This window comes from Salvelinus alpinus, chromosome 6 (genome assembly GCF_045679555.1).
Source record: "Salvelinus alpinus chromosome 6, SLU_Salpinus.1, whole genome shotgun sequence".
Lineage (NCBI taxonomy): Eukaryota > Metazoa > Chordata > Actinopteri > Salmoniformes > Salmonidae > Salvelinus > Salvelinus alpinus.
The window spans coordinates 97,771,885-97,792,312 of NC_092091.1; the positions used below are offsets into that span (position 1 = coordinate 97,771,885).

Here is a 20,428-nt window from a genome sequence, read left to right on the forward strand (position 1 = left end):
TTGTAGTATTATAGAAGTGGTAGAGTAGTTCAGTAGATGCATAGTATTATTATAGTAATAGTATAGTAGCATTATAGTAGTAGTATAGTAGTAGTATTGTAGTATTATAGAAGTGGTAGAGTAGTTCAGTAGATGCATAGTATTATTATAGTAATAGTATAGTAGTAGTATAGTAGTATTATAGTAATAGTATAGTAGTAGTATTGTAGTATTATGGTAATACTATAGAAGTAGTATAGTAGTGGTATTGTAATAGTATAGTACTAGTATTATAGTAGTAGTATAGTAGTGGTATAGTAGTATTATAGAAGTGGTAGTAGTTCAGTAGATGCATAGTATTATTATAGTAATAGTATAGTAGCAGTATAGTAGTATTATAGTAATAGTATAGTAGTAGTATTGTAGTATTATGGTAATACCATAGAAGTAGTATAGTAGTGGTATTGTAATAGTATAGTAATAGTATTATAGTAGTAGTATAGTAGTGGTATAGTAGTATTATAGAAGTGGTAGTAGTTCAGTAGATGCATAGTATTATTATAGTAACATTATAGTAGTAGTATAGTTGTATTATAGTAATAGTATAGTAGTAGTATTGTAGTATTATGGTAATACTATAGAAGTAGTATAGTAGTGGTATTGTAATAGTATAGTAATAGTATTATAGTAGTAGTATAGTAGTGGTATAGTAGTATTATAGAAGTGGTAGTAGTTCAGTAGATGCATAGTATTATTATAGTAATAGTATAGTAGCAGTATAGTAGTATTATAGTAATAGTATAGTAGTAGTATTGTGGTATTATGGTAATACTATAGAAGTAGTATAGTAGTGGTATTGTAATAGTATAGTAATAGTATTATAGTGGTAGTATAGTAGTGGTATAGTAGTATTATAGAAGTGGTAGAGTAGTTCAGTACATGCATAGTATTATTATAGTAATAGTATAGTAGCAGTATAGTAGTATTATAGTAATAGTATAGTAGTAGTATTGTAGTATTATAGTAATAGTATAGTAGTAGTATAATAGTATTATAGAAGTGGGTGAGTAGTTCAGTACATGCATAGTATTATTATAGTAATAGTATAGTAGCAGTATAGTAGTATTATAGTAATAGTATAGTAGTAGTATAATAGTATTATAGAAGTGGTAGAGTAGTTCAGTACATGCATAGTATTATTACAGTAATAGTATAGTAGCAGTATAGTAGTATTATGGTAATAGTATAGTAGTAGTAGTATTATATTAATAGTATAGTATTAGCATATTAGTAGTATAGTAATAGCATATTAGTAGTATAGTAGTATTATAGTAATACTATGGCAGTAGTATAGTAGTATTATAGTAGTAGTGCGGTAGTGTGGTAGTAGTAGTAGTAGTATAGAAGTCTAGTAGTAGTATAGTAGTATTATATTAGTAAAGCAGTATTATAGTGGTAGCATATTATTAGTAGCATTATAGTTGTACAGTTGTTTAGTAGTAGTATATTGGTAGTAAAGCAATCGTATAGAAGTAGTACACTAATAGTATAGTAGTAGTATAGAAGTATAGTAGTAGTATAGTAGTAGTAGTAGTAGTAGTATAGTAATAGCATTATTACCCCCAGGCGTATTGTAGTGAAGGCTGAAGAGGGTTGTCAGGTAAAACTGTAGTAGTGTAGTAGTAGTATAGTAGTGGTATAGTAGTAGTATAGTAGTGGTATAGTAGTAGTATAGTAGTGGTACAGTAATAGTATTATAGTAGTAGTATAGTAGTATTACCCCCAGGCGTATTGTAGGGAAGGCTGGAGAGGGTTGTCAGGTAAACTGTAGTAGTGTAGTAGTAGTATAGTAGTATAGTAGTAGTATAGTAAGTAGTATAGTATTATAGTAGTATTATAGTAGTAGTATAGTAGTATTACCCCCAGGCGTATTGTAGTGAAGGCTGGAGAGGGTTGTCAGGTAAAACTGTAGTAGTGTAGTAGTAGTATAGTAGTAGTATAGTAGTAGTATAGTATTAAAGTAGTAGTATAGTAATAGTATAGTATTATAGTAGTAGTATAGTAGTAGTATAGTAGTATTACCCCCAGGCGTATTGTAGTGAAGGCTGAAGAGGGTTGTCAGGTAAAACTGTAGTAGGGTAGTAGTAGTATAGTAGTAGTATAGTAATAGTATAGTATTATAGTAGTAGTATAGTAATAGTATAGTATTATAGTAGTAGTATAGTAGTAGTATAGTATTATTACCCCCAGGCGTATTGTAGGGAAGGCTGGAGAGGGTTGTCAGGTAACACTGTAGTAGTTTAGTAGTAGTATAGTAGTATAGTAATAGTATAGTAGTATTACCCCCAGGCATATTGTAGTGAAGGCTGGAGAGGGTTGTCAGGTAACACTGTAGTAGTTTAGTAGTAGTATAGTATTATAGCAGTAGTATAGTAGTAGTATAGTAGTATTACCCCCAGGCATATTGTAGTGAAGGCTGCAGAGGGTTGTCAGGTAACACTGTAGTAGTTTAGTAGTAGTATAGTATTATAGTAGTAGTAATAGTAGTAGTATAGTAGTAGTATAGTATTATAGTAGTAGTATAGTAGTAGTATAGTAATATTACCCCCAGGCGTATTGTAGGGAAGGCTGGAGAGGGTTGTCAGGTAACACTGTAGTAGTTTAGTAGTAGTATAGTAGTAGTATAGTATTATAGTAATAGTATAGTATTATTACCCCCAGGCGTATTGTAGTGAAGGCTGGAGAGGGTTGTCAGGTAACACAGCATCAACATATTCCACGGCCAGGAAGGCAGAGGACAAGATGGTGGCCGTACTGTTCACCTCCATTCTGATTGGCTGGTGGGGATGTGCTGGGAGGAGACTGGACAACACTGAGAACACAAACACACACATTAATATCAATTGGCTCTGACCAGGGAGAGGCCCTGGGCAAACACAGTAATGTTTTATACATTAACTAGACTAGACAACAACACACACACACACAACAAACACTCACACACACACACACACACACACAACACACACACACACACACACACACACACTGCATAGCCATTAATCAAATAACGACCATATTGTTTGTTTTTAGTAGAAATTAGTAGAAATAAATGCTGCACAAAATAAATAAGATGGTAAAAGACCTGGACAGAGATATACAGGGGAAACCTCTGGACTAACCAGGACATATAACAGAGATATACAGGGGAAACCTCTGGACTAACCAGGACATATAACAGAGATATACAGGGAAAACCTCTGGTCTAACCAGGACATATAACAGGGAAAACCTCTGGTCTAACCAGGACATATAACAGAGATATACAGGGGAAACCTCTGGTCTAACCAGGACATATAACAGAGATATACAGGGGAAACCTCTGGTCTAACCAGGACATATAACAGGGAAAACCTCTGGTCTAACCAGGACATATAACAGAGATATACAGGGGAAACCTCTGGTCTAACCAGGACATATAACAGGGGAAACCTCTGGACTAACCAGGACATATAACAGAGATATACAGGGGAAACCTCTGGTCTAACCAGGACATATAACAGAGATATACAGAGAAAACCTCTGGTCTAACCAGGACATATAACAGAGATATACAGAGGAAACCTCTGGTCTAACCAGGACATATAACAGAGATATACAGAGAAAACCTCTGGTCTAACCAGGACATATAACAGAGATATACAGGGGAAACCTCTGGTCTAACCAGGACATATAACAGGGAAAACCTCTGGTCTAACCAGGACATATAACAGAGATATACAGGGGAAACCTCTGGTCTAACCAGGACATATAACAGGGGAAACCTCTGGTCTAACCAGGACATATAACAGAGATATACAGGGAAAACCTCTGGTCTAACCAGGACATATAACAGAGATATACAGGGGAAACCTCTGGTCTAACCAGGACATATAACAGGGGAAACCTCTGGTCTAACCAGGACATATAACAGAGATATACAGGGGAAACCTCTGGTCTAACCAGGACATATAACAGAGATATACAGGGAAAACCTCTGGTCTAACCAGGACATATAACAGGGAAAACCTCTGGTCTAACCAGGACATATAACAGAGATATACAGAGAAAACCTCTGGTCTAACCAGGACATATAACAGGGGAAACCTCTGGTCTAACCAGGACATATAACAGAGATATACAGAGAAAACCTCTGGTCTAACCAGGACATATAACAGAGATATACAGAGAAAACCTCTGGTCTAACCAGGACATATAACAGAGATATACAGGGGAAACCTCTGGTCTAACCAGGACATATAACAGGGAAAACCTCTGGTCTAACCAGGACATATAACAGAGATATACAGGGGAAACCTCTGGTCTAACCAGGACATATAACAGAGATATACAGGGAAAACCTCTGGTCTAACCAGGACATATAACAGAGATATACAGGGGAAACCTCTGGTCTAACCAGGACATATAACAGGGAAAACCTCTGGTCTAACCAGGACATATAACAGGGAAAACCTCTGGTCTAACCAGGACATATAACAGAGATATACAGGGAAAACCTCTGGTCTAACCAGGACATATAACAGAGATATACAGGGAAAACCTCTGGTCTAACCAGGACATATAACAGAGATATACAGGGGAAACCTCTGGTCTAACCAGGACATATAACAGGGAAAACCTCTGGTCTAACCAGGACATATAACAGGGGAAACCTCTGGTCTAACCAGGACATATAACAGAGATATACAGGGGAAACCTCTGGACTAACCAGGACATATAACAGAGATATACAGGGAAAACCTCTGGTCTAACCAGGACATATAACAGGGGAAACCTCTGGTCTAACCAGGACATATAACAGGGGAAACCTCTGGTCTAACCAGGACATATAACAGGGGAAAACCTCTGGTCTAACCAGGACATATAACAGAGATATACAGGGAAAAATGTAGTAAATATATTTTATATTTGAGATTCTTCAAAGTAGCCACCCTTTCCCTTGATGACAGCTAGAATGCTTTTCCAACAGTCTTGAAGGAGTTCCCACATATGCTGAGCACTTGTTGGCTGCTTTTCCTTCACTCTGCGGTCCAACTCATCCCAAACCATCTCATTTGGGTTGAGGTCAGGTGATTGTGGAGGCCAGGTCATCTGATGCAGCACTCGATCACTCTCCTTCTTGGTCAAATAGCCCTTACACAGCCTGGAGGTGTGTTAGGTCATCGTCCTGTTGAAAAGCAAATCACACCTCCTCCTCCATGCTTCACGGTGGGAACCACACCATCACACCTCCTCCTCCGTGCTTCAAGGTGGGAACCACACCTGCAGAGATGATCCGTTCCGCCACACCGCGTCTCACAAAGACATGGCGGTTGGAACCAAAAATCTCAAATTTCAATCTCATCAGACCAAAGTACATTTCCACTGGTCTAATGTTCATTGCTCGTGTTTCTTGGCCCAATCAAGTCTCTTCTTATTATTGGTGTCCTTTAGTAGTGGTTTCTTTGGAGCAATTCGACCATGAAGGCCTGATTCACACAGTCTCCTATGAACAGTTGATATTGAGATGTGTCTGTTATCTTGAACTCTGTGAAGCATTTATTTGGGCTGCAATCTGAGGTGCAGTTAAGTCTAATGTCCTCTGCAGCAGAGGGAACTCTGCGTCTTCCTTTCCTGTGGCGGTCCTCATCAGAGCCAGTTTCATCATACCACTTGAAGAAACGTTCAGTTCTTGAAATGTTCCGTATTGACTGACCTTCATGTCTTAAAGAAATGATGGACTGTCATTTCTCTTTGCTTATTTGAGCTGTTCTTGCCATAATATGGACTTGGTCTTTTACCAAATAGGGCTATCTTCTGTATACCACCCCTACCTTGTCACAACACAACTGATTACCTCAAACGCCTTATTAAGATTGAAAGAAATTCCACAAATTAACTTTTAAACCTCTCTGGGATCGGTGGGACGCTTGCGTCCCAACAGCCTGTTAAAATGTAGAGCGCCAGATTCAAAAAAAATCTATAAAATCAAACTTTATTAAATTACACATATAAGATACCAAATTAAAACTACACTCGTTGTGAATCCAGCCAACATGTCAGATTTCAAAAAGGCTTTTCGGCGAAAGCAAACGATGCTATTATCTGAGGATACACCATAGTAAACAAAGAGAGAGAAGCATATTTCAACCATGCCGGCGCTACTCAAAACGCAGAAATAAAATATAAAAAACGCATTACCTTTGACGAGATTATTTTGTTGGCACTCCAATATGTCCCATAAACATCACAAATGGTCCTTTAGTTCGATTAATTCCGTCCATATATATCCAAATTGTCCATTTATTTGGCGCCGTTGTACCAGGAAAAACAGCGTTCAATTTGCGCAAAATCACGACAAAATATCTAAAAAAAAATTCCTCTAAACTTTGCCAAAACATTTCAAAGTACTTTTGTAATACAACTTAAGGTATTTGTAAACGTTAATAATCGATCAAATTGAAGACAGGTCAATCTGTTTTCAATACAGGATATCAACAAACTCACGGTACTTTTCAAGTCTTGCTCAACTCTCAAACATAAACAAACGACGTCACTCCACTTCCGGGTCAATATCTTTCTCAGTTGACTATTGAAAAACCTTAACCTTTTTCCATACAATGGCGACATCCAGTGGAAGCAGTAGAAACTGCGTGTATACTGATTAGAATTCTGGTTTGCCCATGACAATCCATTGAACATACAGGAACTTAACAATAAAAAAGTTAGTCCTCAGGGTTTTGACTGCTATATACGTTCTGTTATACTTACAGATATGATTCAAACAGTTTTAGAAACTTCAGAGTGTTTTCTATCCAAATCTACTAATAATATGCATATCTTATATTCTGGGGATGAGTAGCACGAAGTTGAAATTGCGCACGCTATTTTTCCCTAAGTGAAAACTCTGCACCCTATCCTCAAGAAGTTTTAAGAAGGCACACCTGTTAATTGAAATGCATTCCAGGTGACTACCTCATGAAGCATGTTGAGAGAATGCCAAGATTGTGCAAAGCTGTCATCAAGGCAAAAAAGGGTGGCTACTTTGAAGAATCTCAAATATAAAATATATATTTTTAACAATAAAGAGAAGGGATTTTATAACATACTGCAAAACAAATGACTAGAAATTAAGAAGAAAACAGATAAAAACAACAATTATACAGCGAAAGGGATTCATGTGTACAGATGAAATATGATTATTACTGTGCACAGATTGACAATGAGAAAGCCTATATCAGGACAAGGGATCACCAGTATGTGTAACGGATGTGAAATAGCTAGCGAGTTAGCGGGTACGCGCTAATAGCGTTTCAATCAGTTACGTCACTTGCTCTGAAACCTAGAAGTAGTGGTTCCTCTTTGCTCTGCAAGGGCCGCGGCTTTTGTGGAGCGATGGGTAACGACGCTTCGTGGGTGACTGTTGTTGATGTGTGCTGAAGGTCCCTGGTTCGCCCCGGGTATGGGCGAGGGGACGGTCAAAGGTATACTGTTACATATGGAAGATGACTGCTTGCATAACTGGAGGACAATGATACGGAGTTGAGATCCGTATTGGACCTGACCCATTATTATGTTATCGATCCGTTACAGACTCAACCCTTCTTATGCCCAATAAACAGTCTGATTAACTGGATTATGCGATTTATTAGTATGAAAAAAAATGTCAGTAAACGTTTTTACAATCCTCACTAGATGTTATAGAAACATTAAACTTGCCGCTTTAAAGGAGTGTTTAAAAAATAAATAAAATTGGTTTTGTTTTCTCAACTCAGTTAAATATAGTCTAAAACAACTCAGCTGTAAGACTTCCGAAACATCCAGTGTCCCTTTGGGTAACGTAGCAACGCTTCTGCGTCGGTTACATACGTCGACTACTCTTCACACCGAGTTTCTCTTACCGATGGGTAACGTAGCAATGTTTCTGCGTCGGTTACATACGTAGACTACTCTTCACACCGAGTTTCTCTTACCGATGGGTAACGTAGCAATGTTTCTGCGTCGGTTACATACGTAGACTACTCTTCGCACCGAGTTTCTCTTACCGATGGGTAACGTAGCAATGTTTCTGCGTCGGTTACATACGTAGACTACTCTTCGCACCGAGTTTCTCTTACCGATGGGTAACGTAGCAATGTTTCTGCGTCGGTTACATACGTAGACTACTCTTCGCACCGAGTTTCTCTTACCGATGGGTAACGTAGCAATGTTTCTGCGTCGGTTACATACGTAGACTACTCTTCGCACCGAGTTTCTCTTACCGATGGGTAACGTAGCAACTCTTCATTACTGCGTCGGTTACATACGTCGACTACTCTTCACACCGAGTTTCTCTTACCGATGGGTAGCGTAGCAATGTTTCTGCGTCGGTTACATACGTAGACTACTCTTCGCACCGAGTTTCTCTTACCGATGGGTAACGTAGCAATGTTTCTGCGTCGGTTACATACGTAGACTACTCTTCGCACCGAGTTTCTCTTACCGATGGGTAACGTAGCAATGTTTCTGCGTCGGTTACATACGTAGACTACTCTTCGCACCGAGTTTCTCTTACCGTTGTGCATTTATCTGATCGTTGGCTACCTCGTCTCGTTATGTGTCCGGTAAACAACAACCACAACATAACACGGCACCTAAACATCTATAAAGCTTTACAGTTCAGTACCATATATCTGACCCATCTAACGCAACCGTCGGTATTAAGCCCTATCTAGCATTAGACCGCTAAAGTTACTGCTGCGTTAGAATATAAAACAAATGTTTCGTTATTGATTAGATATAATAACATGAATATAATGTTAATATATTACCTTGGTGCCGCTGTGGGTCCGTCTACCTGAGTGAGAGGCTGCCGTGCGGCGACTAGTACAGTATAATCTACGAGCCTGATTGGACGAGGGGAGAGGAGACTGACGTCAGGGGGGCCGAACGGGCGCTCTGATTGGCCCTGGGAATGGAGTGATGATAGTGAGACGCGGAGTTCCTAAAGCAACGACCAATCAGCGAGCAGCAGGGCTTTCATAACGTCAGAGCGTTATAGAGACAGTAGGAGGAGAGAGGATGGGGTGGTGGGTGTGGGTGTATGACCGTGTGTGTTTTGTAACCCAGCAAACTTTACAAAGAGTAACAGAGGTGTCCATTGGTCTCTCTCTCCCCCTCCAGGGAGATCCATATTGGACCAGACCCATTATGCAGCACATGTTGGTTCTAACCCAGCAGTAACATACATGACGCAGCACATGTTGGTTCTAACCCAGCAGTAACCTACCTGATGCAGCACATGTTGGTTCTAACCCAGCAGTAACATACATGACGCAGCACATGTTGGTTCTAACCCAGCAGTAACCTACCTGATGCAGCACATGTTGGTTCTAACCCAGCAGTAACATACCTGATGCAGCACATGTTGGTTCTAACCCAGCAGTAACATACCTGATGCAGCACATGTTGGTTCTAACCCAGCAGGAACATACCTGATGCAGCACATGTTGGTTCTAACCCAGCAGTAACATACCTGATGCATGTTGGTTCTAACCCAGCAGTAACCTACCTGATGCAGCACATGTTGGTTCTAACCCAGCAGTAACCTACCTGATGCAGCACATGTTGGTTCTAACCCAGCAGTAACCTACCTGATGCAGCACATGTTGGTTCTAACCCAGCAGTAACATACCTGATGCAGCACATGTTGGTTCTAACCCAGCAGTAACCTACCTGATGCATGTTGGTTCTAACCCAGCAGTAACCTACCTGATGCAGCACATGTTGGTTCTAACCCAGCAGTAACATACCTGACACAGCACATGTTGGTTCTAACCCAGCAGTAACATACCTGATGCAGCACATGTTGGTTCTAACCCAGCAGTAACCTACCTGACACAGCACATATTGGTTCTAACCCAGCAGTAACCTACCTGATGCAGCACATGTTGGTTCTAACCCAGCAGTAACATACCTGATGCAGTACATGTTGGTTCTAATCCAGCAGTAACCTACCTGATGCAGCACATGTTGGTTCTAACCCAGCAGTAACCTACCTGATGCAGCACATGTTGGTTCTAACCCAGCAGTAACCTACCTGATGGAGCACATATTGGTTCTAACCCAGCAGTAACATACCTGATGCAGCACATGTTGGTTCTAACCCAGCAGTAACCTACCTGATGCAGCACATGTTGGTTCTAACCCAGCAGTAAGCTACCTGATGCAGCGCATGTTGGTTCTAACCCAGCAGTAACATACCTGATGCAGCGCATGTTGGTTCTAACCCAGCAGTAACCTACCTGATGCAGCGCATGTTGGTTCTAACCCAGCAGTAACATACCTGATGCAGCACATGTTGGTTCTAACCCAGCAGTAACATACCTGATGCAGCGCATGTTGGTTCTAACCCAGCAGTAACCTACCTGATGCAGCGCATGTTGGTTCTAACCCAGCAGTAACCTACCTGATGCAGCGCATGTTGGTTCTAACCCAGCAGTAACATACCTGATGCAGCACATGTTGGTTCTAACCCAGCAGTAACCTACCTGATGCAGCACATGTTGGTTCTAACCCAGCAGTAACCTACCTGATGCAGCACATATTGGTTCTAACCCAGCAGTAATACACCTGATGCAGCACATGTTGGTTCTAACCCAGCAGTAACATATCTGATGCAGCACATGTTGGTTCTAACCCAGCAGTAACATATCTGATGCAGCACATGTTGGTTCTAACACAGCAGTAACCTACCTGATGCAGCACATGTTGGTTCTAACCCAGCAGTAACACACCTGATGCAGCACATGTTGGTTCTAACCCAGCAGTAACATACCTGATGCAGCACATATTGGTTCTAACCCAGCAGTAACATACCTGATGCAGTACATGTTGGTTCTAACCCAGCAGTAACCTACCTGATGCAGCACATGTTGGTTCTAACCCAGCAGTAACCTACCTGATGCAGCACATGTTGGTTCTAACCCAGCAGTAACCTACCTGATGGAGCACATATTGGTTCTAACCCAGCAGTAACATACATGATGCAGCACATGTTGGTTCTAACCCAGCAGTAACCTACCTGATGCAGCACATGTTGGTTCTAACCCAGCAGTAACATACATGATGCAGCACATGTTGGTTCTAACCCAGCAGTAACCTACCTGATGCAGCACATGTTGGTTCTAACCCAGCAGTAACATACCTGATGCAGCACATGTTGGTTCTAACCCAGCAGTAACCTACCTGATGCAGCACATATTGGTTCTAACCCAGCAGTAACATACCTGATGCAGCACATGTTGGTTCTAACCCAGCAGTAACCTACCTGATGCAGCACATGTTGGTTCTAACCCAGCAGTAAGCTACCTGATGCAGCGCATGTTGGTTCTAACCCAGCAGTAACATACCTGATGCAGCGCATGTTGGTTCTAACCCAGCAGTAACCTACCTGATGCAGCGCATGTTGGTTCTAACCCAGCAGTAACCTACCTGATGCAGCACATGTTGGTTCTAACCCAGCAGTAACATACCTGATGCAGCACATGTTGGTTCTAACCCAGCAGTAACCTACCTGATGCAGCACATGTTGGTTCTAACCCAGCAGTAACCTACCTGATGCAGCACATATTGGTTCTAACCCAGCAGTAATACACCTGATGCAGCACATGTTGGTTCTAACCCAGCAGTAACATATCTGATGCAGCACATGTTGGTTCTAACACAGCAGTAACCTACCTGATGCAGCACATGTTGGTTCTAACCCAGCAGTAACACACCTGATGCAGCACATGTTGGTTCTAACCCAGCAGTAACCTACCTGACGCAGCACATATTGGTTCTAACCCAGCAGTAATACACCTGAATTAATCAAACTGTTGAATAGTGCCATCACAAGATCTATACAGAACACACGGTCACATAAACCAATTCTCTCGTTCACTGTCAGGTCAAAGTGCGTCCATAATGTCGTCGCCTCCAAAATTATTGGCACCTTGACAAAGATGGTAAATCATTTCGACATCTTTCTTAGATTGAATTTAGTTCTGATCCAAACTCATTTATTCTGTCAGGACAAAACAACTGGTGTTCTGATCCAAACTCATTTATTCTGTCAGGATAAAACAACTGGTGTTCTGATCCAAACTCATTTATTCTGTCAGGACAAAAACAAACAGACTCAGAAATATTTACACAAGTCAAAAAGAAAACAAAGATGATGTACTGTCCAGAAGAGAGAGAGAGATGTTCGAGGGGTGCAGCGGGGAGACTAGCTGAGGCCTGTTCCAGGAAGGCCAGGGGTCCAGGTGGAGGGAGAGAGATGTGTTAGGTCTGTTTGAGGGGTGCAGCGGGGAGACTAGCTGAGGCCTGTTCCAGGAAGACCAGGGGTCCAGGTGGAGGGAGAGAGATGTGTTAGGTCTGTTTGAGGGGTGCAGCGGGGAGACTAGCTGAGGCCTGTTCCAGGAAGACCAGGGGTCCAGGTGGAGGGAGAGAGATGTGTTAGGTCTGTTTGAGGGGTGCAGCGGGGAGACTAGCTGAGGCCTGTTCCAGGAAGACCAGGGGTCCAGGTGGAGGGAGAGAGATGTGTTAGGTCTGTTTGAGGGGTGCAGCGGGGAGACTAGCTGAGGCCTGTTCCAGGAAGACCAGGGGTCCAGGTGGAGGGAGATCTGACGGTTTACGATGCTGGACACTGACATCCTCCAGAACCTACAGACACAACCAGACACACATTACCTACAGACAGAACCAGACATTACCTACAGACAGAACCAGACACACATTACCTACAGACCTGTTATATCTTAAAGGACCAGAACCAGACACACATTACCTACAGACAGAACCAGACACACATTACCTACAGACACACATTACCTACAGACAGAACCAGACACACATTACCTACAGACAGAACCAGACACACATTACCTACAGACAGAACCAGACACACATTACCTACAGACAGAACCAGACACACATTACCTACAGACAGAACCAGACACACATTACCTACAGACACAACCAGACTCACATTACCTACAGACACACATTACCTACAGACACAACCAGACACACATTACCTACAGACAGAACCAGACACACATTACCTACAGCCAGAACCAGACACACATTACCTACAGACAGAACCAGACACACATTACCTACAGACAGAACCAGACACACATTACCTACAGACCTGTTATATCTTAAAGGACCAGAACCTACAGACAGAACCAGACACACATTACCTACAGACCTGTTATATCTTAAAGGGACCGCATTCTCATTAATTTGATATAAATCTTGAAGCCCGTTCAAAACCAGAATGAGACAGGATCCAGGAAGTGATGCGGCACTGAGCCAGCAAACGAGACCATGGCCTTTTCTCAATTAGATTTGCTCAACTCCTCCGCCCCCCTCTCGTCTCCTTTCCTAAAAGGTCAAAGGTAATCAAGGAGAGGCGGCGAGGAGGGAAAGTGGACTAAAACACGCTTGTATGAAATGAGACTCCTCCACAGGTAAATTATGATTCCAGGGGTGGATCGCAACATGAAAAGGTGTATAGTGACAGACTAATGTAGCAAGACATTTCTAGATAAAAGGATCGCAACATGAAAAGGTGTATAGTGGCAGACTAATGTAGCTAGTTGTACAAGACATTTCTAGATAAAAGGTTAAGTAGCGTATCGTTTCTCCTCCCAGAAAACAAAGGAGGGAGTGTCAGATTTCAAAAGTCTTCTGTGAAGGACGCATGTAGGATAAACTTGTGCTTCCTGGTCAAAAGGATGCTATGGAGGAGGGAGGACTCTGCTTCCTGGTCAAAAGGAGGGGAGGACTCTGCTTCCTGGTCAACAGGAAGGAAGGACTCTGCTTCCTGGTCAAAAGGAGGGGAGGACTCTGCTTCCTGGTCAAAAGGATGTTATGGAGGAGGGGAGGACTCTGCTTCCTGGTCAAAAGGAAGGAAGGACTCTGCTTCCTGGTCAAAAGGAGGGGAGGACTCTGCTTCCTGGTCAAAAGGATGTTATGGAGGAGGGGAGGACTCTGCTTCCTGGTCAAAAGGAAGGAAGGACTCTGCTTCCTGGTCAAAAGGAGGGGAGGACTCTGCTTCCTGGTCAAAAGGAGGGGAGGACTCTGCTTCCTGGTCAAAAGGAGGGGAGGACTCTGCTTCCTGGTCAAAAGGAGGGGAGGACTCTGCTTCCTGGTCAAAAGGAAGGAAGGACTCTGCTTCCTGGTCAAAAGGAGGCTATGGAGGAGGGGAGGACTGTCTTCTGTTTTCCTACTAACATTTACACTCCTCAACAACTGTGCAGTTTCCGGGTCACGGAGGACGTACCTGCTGCCAGTGGTGCAGCTTAGACAGGTGTTTCTGAACAAGCAGCTCTTTCCTCTGGAGTTCATTCCGCAGCTCAGACACATCCTGGAGAGAAGAGAGAGAGAGAGAAGAGAGAAGGAGAGAGAAGAGAGAGGGAGAGAGAGAGAAGAGATGGACTAGCTGTTAACAGCAGAGGGAGGCTGTCCTAACACCACAACATCACCATACTGGTGAAGTTTCCCCATACATACAGCTCCAGGGTGAATTTTCCCCCTAGGTACAGATCTAAGATCAGCTTCCCCTCCCCCAATCCTAACATTAACCATTAGTGGGGAAAATGTAACACTGATCCAAGATCAGCATCTAGGGGCGACTTCACCCTAATCAATATAGAGCCATCAAATTCACCAGAACCCAGTTCCACTGGTGTTCCCCTCTAATCAGGGACTGATTTAGACCTGGGACAACAGGTGGGTGATTCCCCTCTAATCAGGGACTGATTTAGACCTGGGACACCAGGTGGGTGATTCCCCTCTAATCAGGGATTGATTTAGACCTGGGATACCAGGTGGGTGATTCCCCTCTAATCAGGGATTGATTTAGACCTGGGACACCAGGTGGGTGATTCCCCTCTAATCAGGGACTGATTTAGACCTGGGACACCAGGTGGGTTATTCCCCTCTAATCAGGGACTGATTTAGACCTGGGACACCAGGTGGGTGATTCCCCTCTAATCAGGGACTGATTTAGACCTGGGACACCAGGTGGGTGATTCCCCTCTAATCAGGGCCTGATTTAGACCTGGGACACCAGGTGGGTGATTCCCCTCTAATCAGGGCCTGATTTAGACCTGGGACACCAGGTGGGTGATTCCCCTCTAATCAGGGACTGATTTAGACCTGGGACAACAGGTGGGTGATTCCCCTCTAATCAGGGCCTGATTTAGACCTGGGACACCAGGTGGGTGATTCCCCTCCGAACAGGGACTGATTTAGACCTGGGACACCAGGTAGGTGATTCCCCTCCGAACAGGGACTGATTTAGACCTGGGACACCAGGTGGGTGATTCCCCTCTAACCAGGGACTGATTTAGACCTGGGACACCAGGTGGGTGATTCCCCTCTAATCAGGGACTGAGTTAGACCTGGGACACCAGGTGGGTGCTATTAAATGACCATGTAGAACAGCAAAGCTGGTAGGGTAAGAATGGAATAGTCCTGGTATACAGTATCACCTACCTCTCTGACCACCTGGTCAGGTAAGAATGGAATAGTCCTGGTATACAGTATCACCTACCTCTTTGACCACCTGGTCAGGTAAGAATGGAATAGTCCTGGTATACAGTATCACCTACCTCTCTGATCACCTGGTCAGGTAAGAATGGAATAGTCCTGGTATACAGTATCACCTACCTCTTTGACCACCTGGTCAGGTAAGAATGGAATAGTCCTGGTATACAGTATCACCTACCTCTCTGACCAGCTGGTCAGGTAAGAATGGAATAGTCCTGGTATACAGTATCACCTACCTCTGATCACCTGGTCAGGTAAGAATGGAATAGTCCTGGTATACAGTATCACCTACCTCTTTGATCACCTGGTCAGGTAAGAATGGAATAGTCCTGGTATACAGTATCACCTACCTCTCTGACCACCTGGTCAGGTAAGAATGGAATAGTCCTGGTATACAGTATCACCTACCTCTTTGACCACCTGGTCAGGTAAGAATGGAATAGTCCTGGTATACAGTATCACCTACCTCTTTGACCACCTGGTCAGGTAAGAATGGAATAGTCCTGGTATACAGTATCACCTACCTCTTTGACCACCTGGTCAGGTATGAATGGAATAGTCCTGGTATACAGTATCACCTACCTCTCTGACCACCTGGTCAGGTAAGAATGGAATTATCCTGGTATACAGTATCACCTACCTCTCTGATCACCTGGTCAGGTAAGAATGGAATAGTCCTGGTATACAGTATCACCTACCTCTTTGACCACCTGGTCAGGTAAGAATGGAATAGTCCTGGTATACAGTATCACCTACCTCTTTGACCAGCTGGTCAGGTAAGAATGGAATAGTCCTGGTATACAGTATCACCTACCTCTCTGATCACCTGGTCAGGTAAGAATGGAATAGTCCTGGTATACAGTATCACCTACCTCTGATCACCTGGTCAGGTAAGAATGGAATAGTCCTGGTATACAGTATCACCTACCTCTTTGACCACCTGGTCAGGTAAGAATGGAATAGTCCTGGTATACAGTATCACCTACCTCTTTGACCACCTGGTCAGGTAAGAATGGAATAGTCCTGGTATACAGTATCACCTACCTCTTTGATCACCTGGTCAGGTAAGAATGGAATAGTCCTGGTATACAGTATCACCTACCTCTTTGACCAGCTGGTCAGGTAAGAATGGAATAGTCCTGGTATACAGTATCACCTACCTCTCTGATCACCTGGTCAGGTAAGAATGGAATAGTCCTGGTATACAGTATCACCTACCTCTGATCACCTGGTCAGGTAAGAATGGAATAGTCCTGGTATACAGTATCACCTACCTCTTTGACCACCTGGTCAGGTAAGAATGGAATAGTCCTGGTATACAGTACCACCTACCTCTGATCACCTGGTCAGGTAAGAATGGAATAGTCCTGGTATACAGTATCACCTACCTCTTTGACCAGCTGGTCAGGTAAGAATGGAATAGTCCTGGTATACAGTATCACCTACCTCTCTGACCACCTGGTCAGGTAAGAATGGAATAGTCCTGGTATACAGTATCACCTACCTCTTTGACCACCTGGTCGGGTTTCTGGACTGATAACTGAAGACGCTTCTGCAGGAAGAAACATTCTGTCTGTCTGGCAACATCCAGAAACTTCTGAATACACTGATCCACACCTGGGGAGACAGACAGGTTAGAGACAGAAACAGACAGGTTAAAGACAGACAGACAGGTTAGCGAGACAGACAGACAGACATGCAAGTCAGTTAATTTGAGCTAGATAAGCAAAGTAATGAAATAAATATGTTTTTTAATGAATGTGTTTCAAACTGTTTACAATGCAACTAGCTAACTGCCCCAAGGCTAGCCAACTCTCCTCCTCCTGAATTACTGGGTGTGCAAGATTTTGCTACAACCCTGCTTTTTCCAACCAGCTGCTCATCTGCTCATGATTGACTAAATCAGGTGTTAGAACAGGGCTGGAGCAAAACCATGCATACCCTGTCGCTATCCAGGAGGATGGCTGTTGGTCACCTAGGAGCTTGTCTGGGAATATGATGCCGTGTTTGAGTTGTAAACTTTACTGGTCTCACCTGTCCGAATTTCCTCCTGGTCGGTTCCGTTCACATAGTCTTGACTCACTAGGGACGCAAAGCAAGCCTGTTGACACAAGACAACTGGTTAACAGTTCACTACTAGCTTCAGTAACGCCAGGCCAGAGATACATGTAGTTAGCTAGCTTCAGTAACGCCAGGCCAGAGATACATGTAGTTAGCTAGCTTCAGTAACGCCAGGCCAGAGATACATGTACTTAGCTAGCTTCAGTAACGCCAGGCCAGAGATACATGTACCTAGCTAGATATAACATTACATTTAGTTACATATAAGTGCTAGTTGTGTCCAGGCAACCCAGCAAAGCATGAGACGTAAAGAATGCTTGCAGCCCAGGTTGATGGCACCTTAATTGGGGAGAACGGGCTCCGAGTGATGTCTGGAGCGTAAATCAATGTAATGGTATTAAATACATCTAACACATTGGTTTGGTTTCCAGGTGTTTGATGCCATTCGCTCTGTTCCAGACATTACGATGAGCCGTTGTCCCCTCAGCAGACGACACTGCTCTGCACAACAATGTAACGTTAGCTAGCTGACTACTAGCTGGCTTCGGTAACGCCAGACAAGTCCAACGGCTATGCTTCATTTAGGTAGCTGGTTACATTTCAAAAGAACGGTAACTTTGTGACTAACTGAAATACTGAGCATTAACCACATACAACAGTGTCTTTGGTAAGCAGTTAGCGCTATCTAGCTAGTAGACCAGTAGCGTGATGTGCTATCTAGTATCACAACGTTAGCTATACCACGGCTGGCTAGGCTAGCTGGTATCATTACGTTAGCTATACCACGGCTGGCTAGGCTAGCTGGTATCATTACGTTAGCTATACCACGGCTGGCTAGGCTAGCTGGTATCATTACGTTAGCTATACCACGGCTGGCTAGGCTAGCTAGTATCGTTACGTTAGCTATACCACAGCTAGCTAGTATCATTACGTTAGCTATACCGTTGGCAGAATACCTGACCACTGTGACTGACCCAAACTTAAGGAAAGCTTTGACTATGTACAGACTCAGTGAGCATAGCCTTGCTATTGAGAAAGGCCGCCGTAGGCAGACATGGCTCTCAAGAGAAGACAGGCTATGTGCTCACTGCCCACAACATGAGGTGGAAACTGAGCTGCACTTCCTAACCTCCTGCCAAATGTATGACCATATTAGAGAGACATATTTCCCTCAGATTACACAGATCCACAAAGAATTCCAAAACAAATCCAATTTTGATAAACTCCCATATCTACTGGGTGAAATTCCACAGTGTGCCATCACAGCAGCAAGATTTGTGACCTGTTGCCACAAGAAAAGGGCAACCAGTGAAGAACAAACACCATTGTAAATACAACCCATATTTATGTTTATTTATTTTAACTTGTGTGCTTTAACCATTTGTACATTGTTACAACACTGTATATATATAATATGACATTTGTAATGTCTTTATTGTTTTGAAACTTCTGTATGTGTAATGTTTACTGTTAATTTTTATTTTTTTCTTCACTTTTGTATATTATCTACCTCACTTGCTTTGGCAATGTTAACACATGTTTCCCATGCCAATAAAGCCCCTTGAATTGAATATACCACGGGTAGCTAGGCTAGCTAGTATCATTACGTTAGCTATACCACGGCTGGCTAGGCTAGCTAGTATCATTACGTTAGCTATACCACGGCTGGCTAGGCTAGCTAGTATCGTTACGTTAGCTATACCACAGCTAGCTAGTATCATTACGTTAGCTATACCACGGGTAGCAAGGCTAGCTAGTGTCATTACGTTAGCTATACCACGGGTAGCTAGGCTAGCTAGTGTCATTACGTTAGCTATACCACAGCTAGCTAGTATCATTACGTTGGCTATACCACGGGTGGCTAGGCTAGCTAGTATCATTACGTTAGCTATACCACGGCTGGCTAGGCTAGCTAGTATCGTTACGTTAGCTATACCACAGCTAGCTAGTATCATTACGTTAGCTATACCACGGGTAGCAAGGCTAGCTAGTATCATTACGTTAGCTATACCACGGGTAGCTAGGCTAGCTAGTGTCATTACGTTGGCTATACCACGGGTGGCTAGGCTAGCTAGTATCATTACGTTAGCTATACCACGGCTGGCTAGGCTAGCTAGTATCGTTACGTTAGCTATACCACAGCTAGCTAGTATCATTACGTTAGCTATACCACGGGTAGCAAGGCTAGCTAGTATCATTACGTTAGCTATACCACGGGTAGCTAGGCTAGCTAGTATCGTTACGTTAGCTATACCACGGGTAGCTAGGCTAGCTAGTGTCATTACGTTAGCTATACCACGGGTAGCTAGGCTAGCTAGTGTCATTACGTTAGCTATACCACAGCTAGCTAGTACCATTACGTTGGCTATACCACGGGTGGCTAGGCTAGCTAGTATCATTACGTTAGCTATACCACGACTGGCTAGCGTCCACCAGGACAGTGGAGTTGTCGCTCTCGTACCTCGAAAGAAGCCTCTAGGTCGTCTACCAGAGTGTTGGGGCCCTGGACCCTGTTCCCTGGAGCTCCAGACAGTAGTCCCGGCTGACCCGGGCCGCCGACAGGATGAGGACCAGCGGACTGCTGGCCGGGGAACATCCCGCTGCCCATGGAGGAAGACATATTGAATGGTTGTTTGTACCAGTCGGTGATGCCGCTGCTCGCAGTGCGCAGGACATGCCACACTGGCTGACCAATTTAATAGGTTCTACTAAATGACTATATATTTAAAAAAAAGTTTGATTAAAATAAATGTTTTGCAATTAA

General features: G+C 43.2%; 2 protein-coding genes across 3 annotated transcripts in view; both read right to left on the minus strand.

The window, feature by feature from the left end:
* msmo1 (methylsterol monooxygenase 1) overlaps positions 1-8,955 on the minus strand; it is a 15,237-nt gene extending 6,282 nt beyond the window's left edge. The window contains exons 1-2 of one of the 2 annotated variants that reach the window (XM_071408505.1): positions 8,829-8,955; positions 2,695-2,851 (exon numbers count right to left, since the gene is read on the minus strand). In XM_071408505.1, coding sequence (XP_071264606.1) covers positions 2,695-2,807 — 113 coding nt within the window. In that variant the 5' untranslated portion in view covers positions 2,808-2,851; positions 8,829-8,955. Of the gene's footprint in view, positions 1-1,899; positions 1,940-2,694; positions 2,852-8,828 lie in introns of those variants that run through there. The other variant, XM_071408507.1, reaches the window with a different exon arrangement.
* A 3,145-nt stretch (positions 8,956-12,100) lies between these two features.
* med28 (mediator complex subunit 28) lies at positions 12,101-20,367 on the minus strand. The gene is made up of 5 exons (XM_071408508.1): positions 20,126-20,367; positions 17,638-17,704; positions 17,108-17,220; positions 14,333-14,416; positions 12,101-12,705 (listed from the first exon to the last, which is right to left on the minus strand). Exons 1-5 carry the CDS (start codon positions 20,282-20,284, stop codon positions 12,586-12,588), a joined length of 543 nt encoding a protein of 180 aa, XP_071264609.1. The 5' UTR covers positions 20,285-20,367; the 3' UTR covers positions 12,101-12,585.
* Between the last annotated feature and the right edge of the window lie 61 nt (positions 20,368-20,428).